Genomic DNA, 20322 nt, shown 5'->3' on the forward strand with positions numbered 1-20322 from the left:
GTGGATTAGTTATATTGGTAATAACTAATAGGCACCAAACATATTCATTTATCACATTTTTTAGTGCCTCCTCTATGTTGAACATGGTTCCAGGCACTGAGGACACAGCAGTGAAAAAAAACGAAGTTTCTTCCATCACAGAGCTTACTGTCTAGTGAAAGAGATAGATGCTAAATAAATATATACATAACATACACTAATTTAGTAGTAACCAATCCTAAGAAGAAAAACAGAGCAGTGTGAAGGGATAGAGAGTGATAGGGATAATAACAAGAGTGACCTGAAAAATGTCTTCTAGATATTTTGGAAGTGCTGTGTATTATTATATATAACTCTTAGAGAGTCACAGAGCACTAGAGTAATATGATAATGAAATATTTTAATCTATTAATCTATTAACTAAATTTATTTGTGCCCCAAACACCTATTTTGGAGTGGACCATTAACTTCCTATAGATTAGTGTCTGAAGTCTCATAAGTGCACAAGTAAACAATTGCCAATACATTGTCCTGTGTGTTTCCCCAGTTGTCTTAGACATGGTCTCTGCTTCTCAACCTAGATCTTCAGCCTTTTGGAAGGTAGGCAGATTTTATGACACACTTCCCATGTGAAAAATGTAAAATTGAAAAGAGGCACGCAGTATTAAATAAGTTGCCAAATCTAATTTACTGCTAATATTGTATTGGCAGTTGAGTAGTCCAGTTCAGATTGTAAAGGTGGCAATTCTTTTTCAGTATAAGCTACAGTTGGTAGCAGGAAGAACAATAGGCTGACCCCCATCAGTACTCATAATTGATTTACAAAATCTAAGTTTACCAATGAAATGTTGGCTGCATGTACAAAGACAAGAATAGGCACATAATTCTGATTTTCTTCTAGCTAGAGAGTCTTATGACAAATAGGATATTTAACAGAAATAAAATGTACTTAAAAAGTACACTATCTTTCTGAGAAATTTACAAATGAGCTACACTTTCATTTTAGGAAGTTGAATACATTTTGGTGTCATGACATAACCAAGCCTTCTAGAATGTACTCCACTTTGTTGAGTCTATGCCTCTTTTACACCCTTCATAGCTGAAATCCTGTAACATTTACATTAAGAAAATGATACACAGTAAATACACATTGAAGCACATGTAACTGTGATCTCAGACTTCTAGAGTCATAAAGATCCATTTGCACATCTGCTGACAACAGAAAAATTGTAAGAGAAGATTTTTTTGGTAGATAACATGAAAATTCATAATTCAAAAATCTGAGAACCTTAAATAGCAGTGTTTTACCCCATGTTCACTGTTTTAGAAATATACTTGTTATAGAAAAATAGTGTAAATATACTGTCCATGAAATAAACATTATTGTAGAATCTTTAATACTTCAAAATAAAAATTAAAACCACCTACCCACCTGTTTCCATACAAAGTTAGTGTTAGCATCGTAATGAAACTGGTCAGCATGAATTTTGAGATTCTTGTGAGAAAATGTCATAAAAACCTGAGACTGCCTGGTAAACCATGAGAAGGAGATTGAGTGACTTGTACAATGCTGTTTCAAAAGAAGGGGGGAAAACTCTACTAATTTTAATAAGGCCTTAGGATAATTACATACATTTCATACACAAATTTACAGAAGAATAAATCTATTTTTATGTAGTTTTATACCCTTGGTTATACTAATCAAGCCTTGGTGATATTTTATACTTTTGGTTATATTAAATGATAACATTAACCAGGCATGGTTTTAGCAGAAACCATAACTATTGTGCTAATTAGGTAACAGTACATGGGTTGATGAGTGAACTGGAAAATACTCCACCTGCCCAAAGAAGGGAATTCCCTGTCGAAAGTGTGAGTCCACTTTCACAAATGAGAGTTTGGTTATGGTTCTTGTGATTTCACTGGACTGCCTTCCAGTCAATTCCACCACTGAAAAAAAAGAAAAAATCTGTTATTTTTGGGAAGAATGATGTCTCTAAAATTCTATCACCTCCCCCCCAACTTACAATTCATTATTTGGCTAAGAAAATCAATGCCTGTTGTGTTTTCTCTTATACCCATGTAGTACACAAACCTGTTCCTTCTTCTTGGATCTGGGCCTCAGTGTGAAGTTTCATTTCATACTCCTTCCTCTTCAGCTGGAAGACCTTGGTTTTTACTTGCTGATAGAAGCAGCCATGGCTGTTTAGCTAAGAAGGGAGAAAATAAAATACAAAAATACAATGCATGTTATACTAAATAGATCAGTGGTCAGATAACCGGTGTGATTTTTGTGGGGGGACAACATCATGTAGGCATTTTCTATGACGAGGACACAATAAATATTCTCTAGCAACTAAATATTAAATTTCACAACAATATCTCATGTATAATTGACAGATGTATTCCTTGGTATCTGAAATTCCCTAGATATATTGCGATAGAAATGTCTTAAAATTTGAGGAGTAATTTTTTTTGTACAAAGGATGCATAATATTTATACATATTTATGGGGTACACGAGATATTTTGTTACATGCAGAGAATGTGTAATGATCACATCGTGGGATTTAGGGTGCCTACCAACTCAAGTATGTATCATTTCTATGTGTTGGAAATAGTTCAAGTCCTGTCCACTTGCTATTTTGAAATACACAGTACATCTGCTCTTGACCATTAGAACTCCTCATCAAAGTCTGGTTCCTCCTCCATAACATTCAGCTGTGGCTGGGAAGCGGCCTTCTATATGGGGACTGTGTTTGTCAACTCTCTGGCATCTTGGTGGGGCCATGTGATAGGTTCTTGTTCACAGAGAGAGCAGAACTGATGGCCTGGCCAGCTAAGGCAATTAAGAGGTGTATGGTTTTTTCCTTCCTTTGTAGAAGTGAATGCCCATGGAGGCTTTAGATGGCTCAGCGTCTGTCATTCTGAAACACTCACAATGGGCAATTACAAGAAATAAATAATTCCCATTGTGCTAAGTTCATGATTTTTTTTGAAAAATTACAATAGCCAACATGGAATTCTCTTCTAGATTGTTCTCTTCCTGCGTCAGAAAAATGCTGCAACTCACTGCTTTTCAACAATGCCTTTATTGCTATTCTCTAGAAAAAATAGTGTTCAACCTACCTGTCCACTGAATTTCTCACAGAAAGCCTGTGAATCTTCACCGTGGCAGTCGGAAGCGTCACTATACTTTCTGCAAATGCTCACAGTCACATGTCCAGGGACAGGCTTCCCATATGTGTATCTGTCATGAGAACATTCCCAAAGGAATCAGAGCAGACACTGAACCTCCCCATTTTCTAGCTATTTATATTTCCCCTTTAGCTACAGTATATTCCCTGTCTGTACTTCCCTCTGCTCTCTGCTGGTCTCACACAATATTGAAGACAAGAGTCACTAATGGCTCTTATAGAAATCTCCATTGCAACATGCTGAAATTTACATTCTTCTTTTATCATTTCTTTTTTTCCTCGTTTTTAGTTTTATCTTAAAAAACTCTTTCTTATTATAAAACTTAAACCCGTTCTTAAAAGAGAAACAATACCAGCAAGACGAAACAAACAAAACAAAACAGAACAAAAAAAACCCAAACACCCTCAAGTCTACCTAGGAATACAAACTATTAGTACGATAGTGTCTCTTCTTCCATCATCCTCTCCCCATGTGCAGCCATCTCTATATCGAGTTTCACTTGTTTATTTTATTTTATTTTATTTTATTTTTGAGATGGAGTCTCGCTCTGTCGCCCAGGCTGGAGTGCAGTGGTGCGATCTTGGCTCACTGCAACCTCCACCTCCTGGGTTCATGCCATTCTCCTGCCTCAGCTTCCCAAGTAGCTGGGACTACAGGTGCTGGCCACCATGCCTGGCTAATTTTTTGTATTTTTTAGTAGAGACGAGGTTTCACCATGTTAGCCAGGATGGTCTTGATCTCCTGACCTCGTGATCTGCCCACCTCAGCCTCCCAAAGTGCTGGGATTACAGGCGTGAGCCACCACGCCGGGCCTGTTTACTTTTTTACAAAAGTGGGATTGTGTCATAAATATGTCATAGACAATTGCTGGGTTTCCAAGTGCATTTGTCTCCTTTCCTATTTGAGAATGTCCTCTGTATGTCTATTTGCAAGATCACACCAGTTATGAGGAACCAGGAACTTGGCCATCACTGTGAGACAGAACTGGAGCAGGGGCCTAGCTGAATAGTAGGTGTATTACATGTGTGATCTTTGGGCAGGACTATACCTGCTCTTCCTGCTACTGCTACTGTGTGCCACCATGGATGGGAACATAAGATCCAGGAAACAAGAGTTTTCAAGGTTGGAACAGACTGTCTTGAGAAATCACGTTCAGTCTCTTCAGTAAAAATGTCAGTGCAGACAGGTATGTAGACCCGCCTTAGGTAGACTAGTGAGTTAGATGAGATTTCAGTTGTATGCCTATCTCTACAAATTCTGAATCTAAGTGATTTTTCCAGTAAGCATGCAAGGTCAGGTAAATGATCTGTTGATGATTGAATTTCCCCTATAGCCATGTGTTAATTATCTCCCTAATATACATTTGGTTATTTTTGGTTAAGGCAGAGCCAATACCCTTCAACACTATCCACCCTTCCCATTTTGTGTGTGTGTGTGTGTGTGCAGTTTTGTCACTTTCAGAATCAATCCTATTAGCATAACCTCTCTAGAAACAGTTTCTTACCTCATGATAGTATAATACTGATAAGAACGTGAAAGAAAATAAAAAGGAAAAATAGAAAAGCAACAGGAGAATAACATTCTACAGATGAGGATGCTGTCAAAGCACTTAAAATTTTTGTGTTGCCACTGCTCCCGGAGAGAGTAGTTAAAATATCCCAAATGGTGAGTCTCTTTTAAATAATCCCCCACAAAAGATTTTTAAAAAATGAACTCACAGGCCACACACTGATACATTCATCTCTTCTTCCAAGATGGTGATTATCTTTGGCACTGTTACTTGTACTTCAAACTTGGGAAGAACTGTTGATTGGTGATAAAGAAGGTTGGTGATTGGTTTTCAACTTTGGGGGAATTCCTATTTTCAGGTTCCCTGTAACACTTCCCTAATAATATTTTAGGGCTCTGAAAAGGTAGCTCTGCTCTCCAATCTATTCTTATCTATCCTCCTCTCAAATGAAGATTTCAGTTGAGGGACTATGAGAGATCACTGTGTGCTTAATTAATTATGGAAAACTCCATTAAAACAAGAATGTTTTAATTTCGGGGGTTGGTATTAAATATTGCTACAGAAAATAACGAAGCTATGTGAAGCCCTATTCACAAATCACTGATGTCCTCATTGGACTTAGGTGTAATTAATTCTACTCCAAGCCCAATGTCGCCCATGGGAAATGGAAAGACTCCAAATGAACTTAAATTCCAGGCCCTAAGAGTTTAAATATGAAGAAAAATAATGCTTGATGACTTTTCATGATCCATACCAAATTCCTCCACGGTGAAAGGGTGCTCTGTCCTTCCACCTGATTTCTTCTGTACCACCACCTTGTAGGAGCCCTGGAAGGGCTCTGATGAGAGGGGAAAAGAAAATTGCTTGAGGCCACCCTCTAACTGGAAACTCTGCCATTGTGCGATGCGATTTCCTTTGGGATCCTATATGAGTAAATTAATTATAACTTACAAAAGCACCTGGAGCATTGGAGCTAATAAAAGATATCTATGGAAACCCTAAGTTATCTACGAAAAGGGCAAATGGGGTAGTAGTAAAGGGTGAGGAGAGGAGATGAGTTATAGCCATCTAGCTCTATGGGAGTTTGAAGGCTTCTCCTTTAATGACAAGTTTCTGAGATATTGTAAAAACCTCTGAAACAAGAACATTTTCCCTATATGTATTGCTTTCCTTCTAATATGGAATGTTTCATGTTGCTTACCTGAATGTATACTAGTGGAATCTGAAAGACAAAAGAAAAAAGAAGTTTATAATTATTTTCAAATATTCTTAAATCTCATTTATAAGCAAAGCAGCTAGTATTTGCTAGCATAACAGGGTGAGTATAGTAAAAAATAATTTAATTGTACATTTAAAAATAACTAAAAGTATAATTGGATTTGTTCGTAACACAAAGAATAAATGTTTGAGGGGATGGGTACTCCATTTATTGATACAGGCATGCAATGCATGATAATAATCATTATCCATGATTGGATAATGATATGGATAATGATAATGATTATCATCCATAATCATTATTGTGCACTGCATGCCTGTATCAAAATATCTCATGTAACCCATAAATATATATACCTGCTATGTTTCCACAAAAATTAAAAACAATAAAAAGTTTTAAAAATCTAAATTAGTTTCATATAGAATAATTCCCTCTATAGTGAAATACAGAACTATTCCAGATTAAATTTTATAGAACTTTTCATTAATCTATTTTAAGCAATTAATAAATAATGTTAAGAACTTACTAGGCCTTCAGCAACAAATATACATGTAAAGTGCCATTTACTAAAAATGGATTTATTAACATGTCTTAAGTGCTTATAGCATCCTAGTGAAGATCAATCCTTTGCTATGCAATTTTACAGGTTGAAAAATAAACACTTACGTAACTATAAGTAAATATGTTCAGATGTAATCATTAAGATGGGTCATAGAATTCTTACGTAGTTCTAAGAATGAGGAGGAACGGACATATTTCATTAATAAATATTAGTTTAATAAATATTACTTTTAAAAATGAATAAACATTGATAAAGGAGCTACTATGAATGTTTATTCATTTTTAAAAACTAATCTTTATTAAGTACCTTCTCATGTGCTGTGTATCATTCTAGGTATTGAGAATATAACCACGCACAAAAGAACAATAAACATGTTTTAATGGAGCTTATGTTATAATAGAAATAGGCAGATTTTTAAAAATCAATACGTATAGAATGGTGGTAAGTGCCAATAGAAAAACAAAGCCAAGTTAGGCTGACAGAGTGATGGGTGTGGTGCCTCATTTTAGACAGAGGAGTGAAAGTAGAAGCTGGGAGACCACTTTGAAGGTTATTGTAATGATCTTATTTAGAGATGACATTGACTAGGACTAGCTTGCAGCAGTAGTTCAGATGATAAGAAATAGTCTGAATATATTTTAAGCCAACATGATTTTCCAGTGAAGTGGATGTGGGTATGAGAGAAAGAGAAACAAGAACTAGGCCATAATCTTTTGTCTTTGGAGCTAGAAGAGAAGAGTTGCCTCTTTTTGAGATAAGAAAATGTGAAGAAGTTAATTTGGGAGAGAAAAATGAAGATTTTGGGTTGATGTCTGCATTACAATAGAAAGAACTGTTTCTTATCACAGATACCAAGAGTTAGTCTTGAGGAACAAATTAATTACCCTGACTTTCCTGTATAGTGAAGATTTTGGTAGATGTGTATAGAAAAAATCTAAATCTTTAAAATGTTTTTTGAGCTTAGGTTCTTTGAGGATTTTTCTGTGTCTGCTATTGAATGTATCTTTCTAATTGTCCTAATTAAGAACCATCCGAAAAGTAAATTTAATTGTGTGACAACTGACTGAGTACCAGCACCAAGACAGAAAGAATTACCTACTTTCTTTACCTGGAATGATGTTTTAGATTAGGATCTTGTGCTGTTGTAATGCCAGAAGTTACTGTTAATGATACCAGATTCTTCCTCTCCCTGGTCTTCCCTCAGCACAGAAAACAGGTTCCCAGCCTGTTTATACAGACAATCATTTTATGTAGATAATAGAAAACTCACCAACTCGTTCAGGGGGTGAAAGTTTTCATCCATGGAGACAACACGAAATTTCACTGAAACAGAAATATTTTTCATGAGCCCCCAAACCCAAAGTAGGCCTGTAGGCTGGTAAGACAAGCTATTAAGGAACCAAGATTATAGGAACTTTGCCTGGAGAACATCCAGGGGAAGAAGATCTTTCCTTTTTGAAGTTGTCCTGTCTGTAGGCTTCTTCATACCTGTCTGCCCTGGTTTGTAGATTGATTTGTCTGTCTGGACAAAGACCAGACTGTCCTCGTTCTTAACCATCACTGTGGTCCGCTTCTTAAATTCTTGGGTTGGTCCTTTCACTTGGACAGTGAGGAACATTACCTCCTCATTGGATGAAGACTTTGGGACCTGAAATACAGGACAGATCCTGAAACCCCATTCAGCGCCCACAGGTGTCCTCCCCTATTTGCTGTTCCACTCTTCCCTGGAGATCTTGCCCTTCGTACTTAACTTCACTCCCTTGTTCTCAGCAGGGAAAGTTGGCATGGACAGGAATCACTTCTGCCATTTTACAAATGGGGAGACAGGACACAAGGTGGAGGAAAATAGATCAGTAAGAGAGGTTGTAAGTGAGATTCACACCTTCATACAGCTCACAAAAACAGTCTTGATTCAATTATACGCTGAGCTTTACCAGGTTGCTATGACGTGCTAAAAGGGCATGGTCGAAGCATGTTTTAAAGGCTATGGAAAAAAACCCCGTATTTTACTGACACTAGGCTGTAAGCATCTCACATGTGGACAACTCTGAAGAGATATTGCACCTTTGCTCAGGGTAATTTCTACAATTTTTACTCTTAGAAGTAGTGTGGAGTGATGTGTTCCTGTCAGTCCACCACGGGTGGCTCATGTTGAGCCTTGGTCTAGTTTGCTTTATTAATATTTTTCCATCTTAATTTTAAGAAGTCACATTTTCTTTTTTTTTTTTTCCTTTCTGGCTAATAGGGTTTCTATTTGATTATTAAGCTGATTTTTAGTGTGCCTGTAAATATTTGTCTCCCATGGCTGGAGAGTCATGCATTGCTCCTTAATTTCTATACTTAGTTTGCTACATTTGGATTCCTTCCTGAAGTTCTTACCAACCTCCCAAAGCCTCATCTTGACAGAATACTAGATCCCTATGACCCTGAGTAAAAGAACCAAGTATATTAAGTCAAACAGCCACACTCACAGCGAAGGCGACACAGTGGAGTACGTCATTCTCCGCCTCCAGGTCAGTGAAGAGGCTCCTGTTTCCCCTGACAGACTCCAAGGAAGCACTTACAGTCACTGTCTCATTCAGGTAGCTCAGAAGGACACAGCCCTTCTCAGTGGTCTCAGTGTGGAGCAGGGAGGGGACCAGAACCATATACTGCCTGGGAATGAGACGGTTCAGTTAGAGGAAAGTGAAGGAAGAGAGGCATTGCTATCAACAGCACTTTTTTCCATCATCATAATTATCATCATCAGTTCTACACCAAGAGAAGACGTACTGATGAGCATGAAATTTGGCTGTTGAAGGCCATGCATAAGAATTATTTCCCTTTTCCCTCACATGCCATGGCAGTGAACATTTTACTTGAGGTAGGTCTTAAACAGATTAAAACTTGTAGGCATGCTTCACTTTAAGGAACAATTTGTGAACATCTGAATTCAAATAAAAATATGTAGTTACATTTGTTCATGTTGTAAAATCTATTTTTACCTTCAAGTTGCTGTAAAAAGTAAGCAAGCTCTCAGTCATGCGGACATTACAAAAACTAAAACTAATCAAATTATAGAATTTTCATTAAAATATATATACACACATACATACATACACACATTCAGCAGCCCTATGAAAATTGTATGGTAAGCACTCGCTTCCACTCCACAGATATGGAATCTGAGCCTCAAAGAAAGTGAGCCATTACTTCGCAGTCTCGGTTGTGGTAAGCAGTTAATAAGGTCTTAAGAGTGTTACCTAACCCTGGATGTTTGCATTTTAAATATTTGCCTTTCAGCTCATGATTAGACAATGGCTCCATCCAAAAATGGTCCTCTGGTGATTGACTTTAGACCTTGGTAACTCATGTGCAGTACAGAAACTTTCTCAGTACCCTGACATGTAATTTAAGATCAACCCTGTAGTTTTTATACATTTTTGCTCATGGAACTCCTAAAATAATTTTTGGACTCTGTGCACTCCTTACGTATTTTCAAGTAAACATATTTTTATCAAGATTTTAAGTAATAGCAAAAGATATTATTTTTGATGATATTTTAAATTAATACTTCGATTACTTTTACAATTTTCTCATGGAATAATAAACACTGTAGTATAAGATACCTACTATCACTATTTAAAAGTACATTAAAAAATTCTTTTAATGGTCTGATATTTAATATCTGTCTCTTCTTTTTTCCTTTTTGAATTTGAATTTCCATGCCAATTACCATATAGAAATTTATCCTAAATTTTTGTATTTCAAAAAATTTTGTGAATTATTCTTACTTCTTTATTGCCAAGCATCTATACATATACGTATGTATACTTATGTTCACATATATACATATATGATGTATACATATACATAAATACATATATATGTAATATATGTGGGTAGGTAAATTTAACTTTAACTCCTCTTTTAAATAGAATGTGACCATAAATTTATAAATATTAAACATTTCCTTTTGATTGAGCTATGTTCAAAAATACTTGTATATAACTGATCAAAACAAAATAAATACATTACAAAGTATGATTCATACATATTAGATATAAAATTAAAATACGTTTGAAACACATCTTTAATGAGAATGATGAGCTGTTTCTCCCCCCAGTGAATTTATGTATCCATGGATGAATAGTCCTTATTGCAAGAATTAAACAAGGTCTAACATTAATTCTGTTACTATTTTTGTTTTGTGTAGATATAAGTGCTAAGAAGCATGGTTCACATAAAAGTAAATAAATGGCAGGTAAAACAATTGCATCATTGTTACCACTTCTTGCAACTTCTGCATTACATGCTAAAAATCACCTAGTACTCTGTTATCAAGAATCCCTTCTCATCACTCATCAGCTGGTATTTCCTTCAGTTTCTCCTTCAGTTGTGTTGAAACAAAGAATTCATCACCACCTCATCTGCAAAAAGATTTCTCTTCTGACATTAGAGTCCCTTGCTTTTTCAGTATCAACACCAGTATTTCAAATTGTTCCTTTATTTGGCACTCTACAGATTTTTATACTCCAGGGCATTGTTCCATGTTTGGTTGTGGGAGAGAATTGTCTTTATTTTTATAAAATAGAAAATGGACCCTTAAGAAAGAGGAAGTAAGAAAAGATAAATAGCGTGGTCTCAAGTAGATCAATATGAATGTGAATATCTAAAATTTATTCTTTTAAAAAGCTAAAAATTTCTGACACCCCTTAGGAAGGCTTTGCATATTAGAGCTTCAGAGAGTTGGGGAAGAATGATTAAAAGTAAGCAAGTAATGAGTAAACTAGATTTATAAAATCTGGAAGGAACCTTAGAGATAAGAAGATGACAGTATCATAGGAAAGAAAAAGCAATGATATAAAGAAAAATCTGCAATAAATGAAGGACTCTAGGTTCATGCTTCATGCTCTCTGTGTGGAACTCACGGTTTTCCAGAGACTGAGGCATCTGTGGGCAGGAGGACCAAGAGGAGAAGAACCAGACTTGGATGAAGGAGTTTGTTCTTCCCCATGTTGCAGAAAGAAGGAGCTGGAGGAGACCAGACTGTATTGTACCCTACTCCCTACAATCCATCTGGTCCCAAACACTTCCCAAAGCAACTGGGCTTTATGCTGCTCTGTGTGCAAACAGGAAGTTCCACCCACACAAGATCTCTAAACAAAGTTGAGGTCTCTGAACATTCTCTGCAAAGGTCATTGATGGCCTATTTATAGTCAAGGTTAATTCCTGGCGGGCTAAATAGAATCCCTGGAGGGCTAAAACTACATTCCCATTCCCGTAAGAGCTCACTTTCACCGTACAGCAGCTAATAAGCTTTTCAACCTCTTCTCTCCCTCACTCCCCCACAACTCCTCACAACGCCTTTTATGGTGCTTCTCACATCTCTTGTATGAATAGCTGGCAAGGAAAACTACAATTTAAGCAACACTGGGCAGGCTCAAAATAGATATTTCACTACAAGTCAGTGTGGCTGCAAGTTCTCCATTAGATATGCCTAACCTAAATGTTTGAAGCCACATCAGAATTCAGTAGTCTTCTTTGAAAATGGCATGAATTAAACCAGTAGCTTTTTGACATTAGGGATATTACTGGATTGCAGATGAAGAGCCAGGCCCTGGAAGAATGATCATAGAAAAGAGTTTCCTGTTTTAAGAAAGTGAAACAAAGAAACGTGAAGTAACAGGACTTCAAAAACAAATTTTGACCTATTGTGCCTAACAAACTTCCCAATTGCCTTTACCATCGACTACACAGACTTCCTTACTGCCTTCCAAATATGATACTCCTCTGCAAACTTTAAGTCATATAAATGATTTCATTAATCCATCCATCCACCCATGCATTTATTCATCCATCTATTCATGTAGCTATTCAGTTGCTTTGTAAGTATTTTTTGATCCTACTAGGGCTAGACATCATGCAATATTCTAGAGATAGGGTGGTCAAATAAGTATGAAAACAGGCACTTAAAGATTTTACATTCTTGTTGGGGCAAAAACAGACAGAAAAACAGACAGAAAAACAACTACTGTATAAAATACAATATAACAACTACTGTATAAAATACAATATAAAATACAATATAAAACTACTGTATAAAATACAGTAGCCAAACATATTATTGCAGAAGTTCAGGATGCTCTGGGAGCACACAAGAGGGCACATAACCCAGACCTGGAACCTTTTAAAAAAATTTTGAGGGAAAGCAAAATGTAAATTAAGCTCTGAAGTATGAGTAGTGGTTGTCTTGAAGAACAAAGAGATGAAAAGAGCTTTCTAAGCATAACGAATGACAGATGCAAAGGTCTGGGAGGGAGAAGAATCACGGCACATGCATGAAATGAAAACTATTTGGTATGGAGGAAATATTCCTTTCTGATGCTTCAAATCAGAAAGGAATTTGTCAACAATATTAAGGTATTCAGAGGAGTACTCAGTGGATTGACTTCAGGTTTGTTTCCTGGAAAGCTTGCTCTTATTGAAATTTGAAAGGGCAGCTAGAAAGAGGTGATCCAGGATGCAGGAAGACCAGATGGGAGCTGGTGTAATAATATAGGTGAAAGCTGATGGCATTTTGAACTATGGAATTTGTGGTGGTATTGAAAAGAGCTTGCAGATTTATATCATATTTAAGAGGTAATTATAGTGCTCAGTGAATATATGAATGTGAGGAATAAAGGAAAATGTGTCTTTCCATTTTCCTGGCTCGTCACTGAGTGAATTGTGTTGCCTTTAGCTGGGTGAGTGAAACAGAAGAAACACAGATTGGTGGGAGCAGAAGGAGGACAGAAGGGCTGAGGGTTGGGAAGATGGAGTAAGTGCTTGTGGGATATTCACGTATTAATATTCACAGGAGTTTGACATTTGAATCTTGAGCTTACAGCAGTGTGGTCTACTAGAAATAGAATGTGATCGCCCTGTGTAATTTTAAATTTTAAATTTTCTAGTAACCACATAAAGAGAAACATTAAATTAATTTTAATAGTGTATTTTATTTAATCCAATATATCCAAAATATGATCATTTCAACATTTAGCCAATATAAAATTGTTAATGATATCTTAAAGACTTTTTTTTCATAATTTGTTTTCACAAGCTGGTGTGAATTTTATACTTACAACATAGATCAATTTAGGCTAGCCATACTTCAAGTGGCCAATATTAGACATAATATAGGTAATATTTTTCAGATTATGGTGTTAGCATCTAAGTGGGTTGTAACATCATGTCCTGTGAGTCATGACCAGGATTTTAAAAAATGAAAGAGAATATAATAAAAAATACAGTGTATCAGACAGAATAAGTGAGAATAGTGATTTGGGAAACATCTGTTTCATATACATGCAGCAGAGGCTGGTGGTTGTTTCCTGTTACCACTTCTCCAATTCTGCTTTAATAATAGAACTCCCGATCCTTTGCTGGGTGCAGACTGCCTAGTTGACTTCTATTTTTTTAACCCACTCCCTTGAAGCTGGGTATGGCATATGACTAAGTTCTGGTGACTGGAGGGCAAGTGGAAGTGATACATGCAACTTGCAGTTCATGACTTAAAAAAGGAAGGGTACAGTTCTGCGCTTCCCCTTTCTTCCTTGCCCAGGCTGGAATGTGGACATGCTGACTGTAGTGATAGGTACTGCTGTAGCTCATCAGATGGAAGCCATGTGTTAAGGAAGGCAGAACCACAAACCAGGCACAGCCTGAGCCCTTGAGTCATCAAAAGTCTACGCCAGTTGGGACCTTTATGTGACAGAGAAATGCATTCTCTTAGTTAAGCCATTGTATTTTGAGGTCTGTTACAGCATTAAAATCTATATCCTAACCTTATTTTTCTTTGTCACTATTTCTATCTCAATCATCTGTATCCTTTACTCTAAGTGTCCTAGGTCACAATTGTGAAAATGTGATTACAGTGTTACAGTGGGAACTGCTTATTGAACATGTACAAAATCCCTTATTTTTGGTTAAAGTTAAAGCAGTCTGAATGCCACTAGTTTGATGAGATCTGCTGTACTTATAGAGACTATGGATTTATCAGTTTATTGGGCAAGCTGATGCCATGGAAATGGATGATAATACCCAGGTAAAAGATGTTGATGAAAAGAGAAAAAGAGCCCAAGACAGAGTTACAGGGAATGCTCTTGTCTAGGCAATGGGCAGGAGCACCCAAGTGGAGCAAGAAGGGCCAATTAGAGAGGAAGAAACACAGGCAGGAGAGTGTGAGGTCTCTGAGTCCCACGGAAGGGACCGCTTTAGTAAGAGAATAGTCAATAGAAGATTGCTACTAGACCAGAATGATCATGACTTTATACCAAGGCATCAATGTTAATAGCACACATTTTTAAAAATTATTACAAATGATGGTATAATTTTATAATGTATTGATTCATAATGTAACATAATTTAAATGGTTTCTAAGACGCTAGAAATAAGTGAGCATTTACTTGGATTAATGACTTAAAATAGGAGGGATTAATGTTAATAGCATTCATTTGATGCCTCATGATAAATTACAAAGATGATCTGTAAAGGTTGTCATTGATAAGATAATTCCTGGCTACCCATGTCAAGTGCCGCTGTGAAATCAAATAATTGATTGATTTTTTTTTTCTGCTGGGTTTAAGGACAAGGACATTGGGATTCAGCTGTTTCAGTGCCGGTGTGGGGCAGAAGCTTGCTGAGGGGGATGGGGAATGTGAGGAACTAGAGCCAGTTTGGCAGTTTGTCTGAAGGGGAGAAAAACAACAGGGCAGTACCTGATGGAGATGCCAGGGTGAAAGGAATATTTCTTTAGGTGGAAATAAACTTGAATAAATTTGAATGAAATATTGCTTCTAAAAATGCTGAGTGGGAGGTACAAATGACAGGGGAGAAGTTGAGCTTTTTGGAGTGAGAAGGAATGATCCCAGAGGGAGGTCTCTGAAGGATGCATGCAGCAGATGTATTAAGAATGTGGGTGGAGGAATGATCCTTAATGGGAGAGATGTCACATTCATTATAATCACAGATAAAAAGGAAAGTATTACTAAAATCGCCTTTCGCCACGACAGAGCCTCCTATTCTTTAGGAGAGGGAAAACGAGCTTGAGAGAAAAAATAACTGGACCAGTTAGTTGCCAGGACACCTGAGCCCTACTTCTAACTTAGCTGTGTGGTCCTGGGTAACTCAGTTAACTGCTCTGAGCCTCAGCTTTCATGCCAATAGTGGGGCAATAATATCTGTGGTCTCACCTTCATGGGGTAGTTTCATACAAGATGCTAGGTGTAACACAGCTTTGACATTCTGATCCTTACTATACCAGTGTAAATTAATCTTTATAGTTTGAATGCTAATGGCTGAGGATGACATCTATTTCATCTCTGTTCTGGGTTTCGCTATAGGAACAGCATCCATCAGTGTTTCCAGGAAAAATCACCAATTGGGTTACCTGAGTAGCAAGTTCTTGACAGAAAAGGGAGCGCACAATTTGAACAAGTTCTATACAGTTTTGAAGTATTTAGCAAATACTGCTAGAAAGCTGAGGTAAAGGGGTAGAGCAGAAAAAAAGGAAGGGAAAAAGATAGTCCATGGAAAAGAAAGTAGAAGAGCAAAATACAGGAAAACACATAACAGTAAGAACAAACAAGGAATATTTGGGAAATGAGAGAAATTAGGATTAGGAGGTAGGTGGGCCTTAACAAAAATAAATAGAATCAAATTTTCTCCTTGTATTGCTATAGTGCTTCCCAGGAACTGAATATAACTTATTTAATTGTACCAATTGTACAGTTAGCACACATTGTCCTTGAAAAGAGAACACTTAAGCTTCCCATAGTCCTGACAGTGACGATAATGACAATTTCATCTGGTTACATATTAACTAGTATCAAAAACAAGCTCAGTAGGTGGCATAACCATATTCACCCTATTAGAGGGTGTACTGGCTTTGTCTTTGACGAAGTATCTTGGGCAAAATCTGCAGTGAAGGAAATATATATCTACAGAGATGTACTCAGTGATCAAAGAGCGGAGTTTTTCTCATTGTGCTATCCCACTAACGTGTGTGTGTGTGTGTGTGTGTGTGTGTGTGTATATATATTTTTTTTTTTTTTCAGAGCCCAGGCTGGAGTACAGTGGTTAGATCATAGCTCAGTGCAGCCTTGAACTCCTAGGCTCAAGTGATCCTCCCATCTCAGCCTCCCAAATAGCTAAGACTACAGGTGCACTCCACCACGCCCCGCTAATTTTTTTCTTAAGCTTTTTATAGAGACAGGGTCCTACTATGTTGCTCAGGCTAGCCTCAAAGTCCTGGCCTCAAGGGATCTTCCTATCTTGGCCCCGCAAAGTGTTAGGGTTACAGGCATGAACCATCATACCCGGACTTTCTGCTTTTTAATGAGAAAAAATATTTGAATATACAAAGATAAAAGCACATCCTCAGGTTGTTTTCATTCTAATATGCTTCCATCATTTCTCAAAATTATCAAAAAGCACTTTGGGAGACTGAGGCAGGTGGATCATGAGGTCAAGAGATTGAGACCATCCTGGCCAACATGGTGAAACCCCGTCTCTACTTAAACTACAAAAATTAGCTGGGTGTGGTGGCGTGCGCCTGTAGTCCCAGCTGCACGGGAGACTGATGCATGAGAATCGCTTAAACCCGGGAGGCAGAGGTTGCAGTGAGCCGAGATCACACCACTGCACTCCAGCCTGGCAACAGAGCGAGTCTCTGTCTCGAAACAAACAAACAAAAAAACAAAAACAAAAAGAAAGAAAGAAAGCGTTTTATCTTTTTAATCAGGATACACTTGGTCCTTTAGGTTTCTAAAGAGGACTGATTTCCACACATAATCCATTTTATTAGATCCTATGTTTGCTACAGAGGAATTAGTGTTTGGACTAAAACAATTTACTACAAACAATAGAATTCAATGGCTGTCCTAACATATTTATACTTTGGGGCATGCCGAAGTATTTTTGTATAATGAATCTGTCCCCATTGTGAATTTGCTATGTATATACATTTCAAATTTATAGATACTATCTCATCAACTTTCTAAAATGCCAACTTACCTTCTCACTAGCAATGCTTATGTGTATGTATTTTCCCAGCACTCATTTAAAATTTTACCAATCTGATGGGGAGGGGAGCATGATCTATTTTGTCTTTTCTTTTTCAAGTTCATGATTACTGGTGATGTTCAGCATCATTGTCACTTGTAGGAACCCTGTTGCTTATAATTTATCTTTGTTTAACTTTCTTTTTGTTTATACTGTATCTTTATTTTCTGATTAAGAAGTCCTTCTGCATATGCATACTGAAATTGTAAAAATATTATCCTGCATTTTTTCCTACATTAAGTATTTGTGTTTAGATTTTAATCTTCATCTGCAGTTTATTTTGGAATAGGAAGCAAGGTGGGGGAAATGTTACAGGATTACTTTTCCTTTGATGAACAGAAAATAAGTGTATGCGTGTTTGTGTGTGGTTGTGCACAAGGTTGGTTCATGACCCTTAACCATAGGAGCCCCTTTGTTCACTGTAGTGCTCATGTTCGCTGTGGAACTTTCCAGTGTCAGAACTTTCATTTTAGAGAGTTCTACTTAGTTTGGGAGCAAACACTGGGGTTAAATTTTAAAAGTAGGAAAGATAAAGTTGTTTGCCAACTTTACTTAATTACTCAGATGATGCTGATGATAATGAGGCTAACAACAATAGCTACAACAGTAACAGGTAATGACAGCTAGCAATTATGTAGTACTTACTATATAAATGGGCTAAGACAAGTTCTAAGAGATTTAGATGTTCCAATTTTTGTTATGCTAAAAGATTATTTTGCTAATAGTTGAACTGTCGGTCCCTAAACCCACAATTTACAGTAATATTATAAAAATTTATTAAAAAGTAATTATGGAATATATTGTATAAGGTATTATTGAAAGTTCTCAAGTTTTAAATAGTGTAGCTTTCATAATTCATTTATTTTCAAAGCAAGTTATACATACGTACTCTCATTATTTAATTTAAAGTAATGCAGTATAATTTGAAGGTTAAATTACAAGTTATTTATAAAGAAAAGGGTATAAAAAGGCATGGTATTTAAGATGTAAGTATCAAACTGGTTTTTGACTTTTGGCAGTAATTATAAATAACTATTTATTAATTAGACATCATAATGTAACTTTTTCCATGTAATTAAAGAAGTGGTATAGACTGCTAACATATTTTAACTTTTATTAGAAAATAAAACATGTTAATTTTTATTAGATAAAATAATTTGAATATATCTTGTTACTGGTACAAATATTTTAGGACATAATTTTATAAATGAATTTTAAGTGACCTTATTTAATCTTGTATATAGTAGTTCCCCTTATCCGAGGGGCATATGTTCCAAGATCCCCAGTAGACACCTGAAACCACAGATAGTACCTAACCCTATATATACGATGTTTTTTCCTATACATACATACTTAGGATGAAGTTTAATTTATAAATTAGGCTTAGTAAGAGATTAACAAAACTGATAATAGAAGAACAATTATAACAATATGCCAACATCCCTACTCTTGAGCTTTGGGACCATTATTAAGTAAAATAAGGATTATTTGAACATAAGCCCTGCAGTATTGAGATAGCTACTAAGTGACTGGGGTGGGGGTTAGGGGGAATAACAGCAGCATATACAGCATGGATACGCTGGAGAAAGGAATGATTCATATCCCGGGTGTCAAGATTTTATCACACCACTCAGAATGGCACACAATTGAAAATTTATGAATCGTTTATTTCTGGAATTTTCCATTCAATATTTTTGGACCCTGGATGACCAAGGGTAACTGAAACCACAGAAAGTGAAGCTGCAGATAAGAGAGAACTAATATACTATCTTTCTTGCATAAAGCACATCAGCAATACTAATTGACTACATTTCTAGTTTCAGTTTCTTCCTTGTTTGTGAAGCAATTAGAGTATTTTCCTAGATCCTTTACATTATCCCTTAAACTTTATAGTAATTTCCTCTATGCCTAATTCAATGGCTTTTTTTTTCCCCGCGGAAAATGCAAGATGAGCCTAGAATATCTTATCCTACCAAACAGAAAGGATGCTGCCAAAGACTATTAGGGTTATGTCGAAAGGACTCAGCTGCCGCCCTTAACCCATTTCCTATTTAGAAAAAAAAAGTGCAGCTCCCTGCCAGCATTCATTTAATTTTAGTAAACACATTCTTTGAGGCTGAAGCAAATCTAACTGATTTTCAATGTGAAAATAAAATATAAAAGCTGTTCTTGGAGTTATTTCTAAACAGAACTTGTCTCTAATCCTAGTGTAACAGACATGTATGTGATGTTACCTTAGGATCAGAGACAAGAGGGTTCTCGGAGCAAACGGGAAATTCATTAAGATGTTTCCACTTGCCAAAGATGGGATACCATTGATGGTAGCCGCTGCTGCCATAATGTTGGCTGCAGTGGAGCCGGTGGGAGCTCCGTCCCTTCTGAGTTGGGGCCAGAGCTCCCCGGTGCCGCTGCAGCTGCCCAAACCGAGGCTGCAGACCCCGGCCTCCTGCTCTATGGAGCAGGTAGGAGCCCCGCCCAAACTGTGGCTGTGGATCTGCGCCTCCCTGTGCTCTTGGAAGGGGCTGGGAGCAGGCAAGATCTACACTCCCCGTGCGGCTGCAGCACCCCGACCAGTGGCTGCAGACCTGGGCCTACTGCTCCACTGAGCCGGAGAGAGCCCGGGACAAGCGGGAGCCCTGCCCATTCCCAGTTGGCTGCGCGGGAGATCCCCTGGTGCAGCTGCGGCACCCTCACAGGTGCAGGTCCAGGCATCTCTGCAGCCTGCACCCTCGAAAGCCGGGAAGACCCTCCCCTTCTCTCGACCCTGCAGGCT

The 20322-nt window shown here is 37.2% G+C and overlaps 1 protein-coding gene across 1 annotated transcript in view; it reads right to left on the bottom strand.

The window, feature by feature from the left end:
• A2M (alpha-2-macroglobulin) overlaps positions 1–18856 on the bottom strand; it is a 55698-nt gene extending 36842 nt beyond the window's left edge. Inside the window, exons 1-10 of the mRNA XM_001139819.7 lie at positions 11378–18856; positions 8939–9122; positions 7956–8115; positions 7738–7790; positions 5888–5908; positions 5441–5609; positions 4895–4979; positions 3108–3228; positions 2075–2189; positions 1820–1929 (exon numbers count right to left, since the gene is read on the bottom strand). Of these exons, the coding sequence (XP_001139819.2) occupies positions 1820–1929; positions 2075–2189; positions 3108–3228; positions 4895–4979; positions 5441–5609; positions 5888–5908; positions 7738–7790; positions 7956–8115; positions 8939–9122; positions 11378–11463 (1104 nt within the window). The 5' untranslated portion in view covers positions 11464–18856. The remainder of the gene's footprint in view (positions 1–1819; positions 1930–2074; positions 2190–3107; positions 3229–4894; positions 4980–5440; positions 5610–5887; positions 5909–7737; positions 7791–7955; positions 8116–8938; positions 9123–11377) is intronic.
• Between the last annotated feature and the right edge of the window lie 1466 nt (positions 18857–20322).

Source organism: Pan troglodytes, chromosome 10 (assembly GCF_028858775.2).
Source record: "Pan troglodytes isolate AG18354 chromosome 10, NHGRI_mPanTro3-v2.0_pri, whole genome shotgun sequence".
Classification (NCBI taxonomy): domain Eukaryota; kingdom Metazoa; phylum Chordata; class Mammalia; order Primates; family Hominidae; genus Pan; species Pan troglodytes.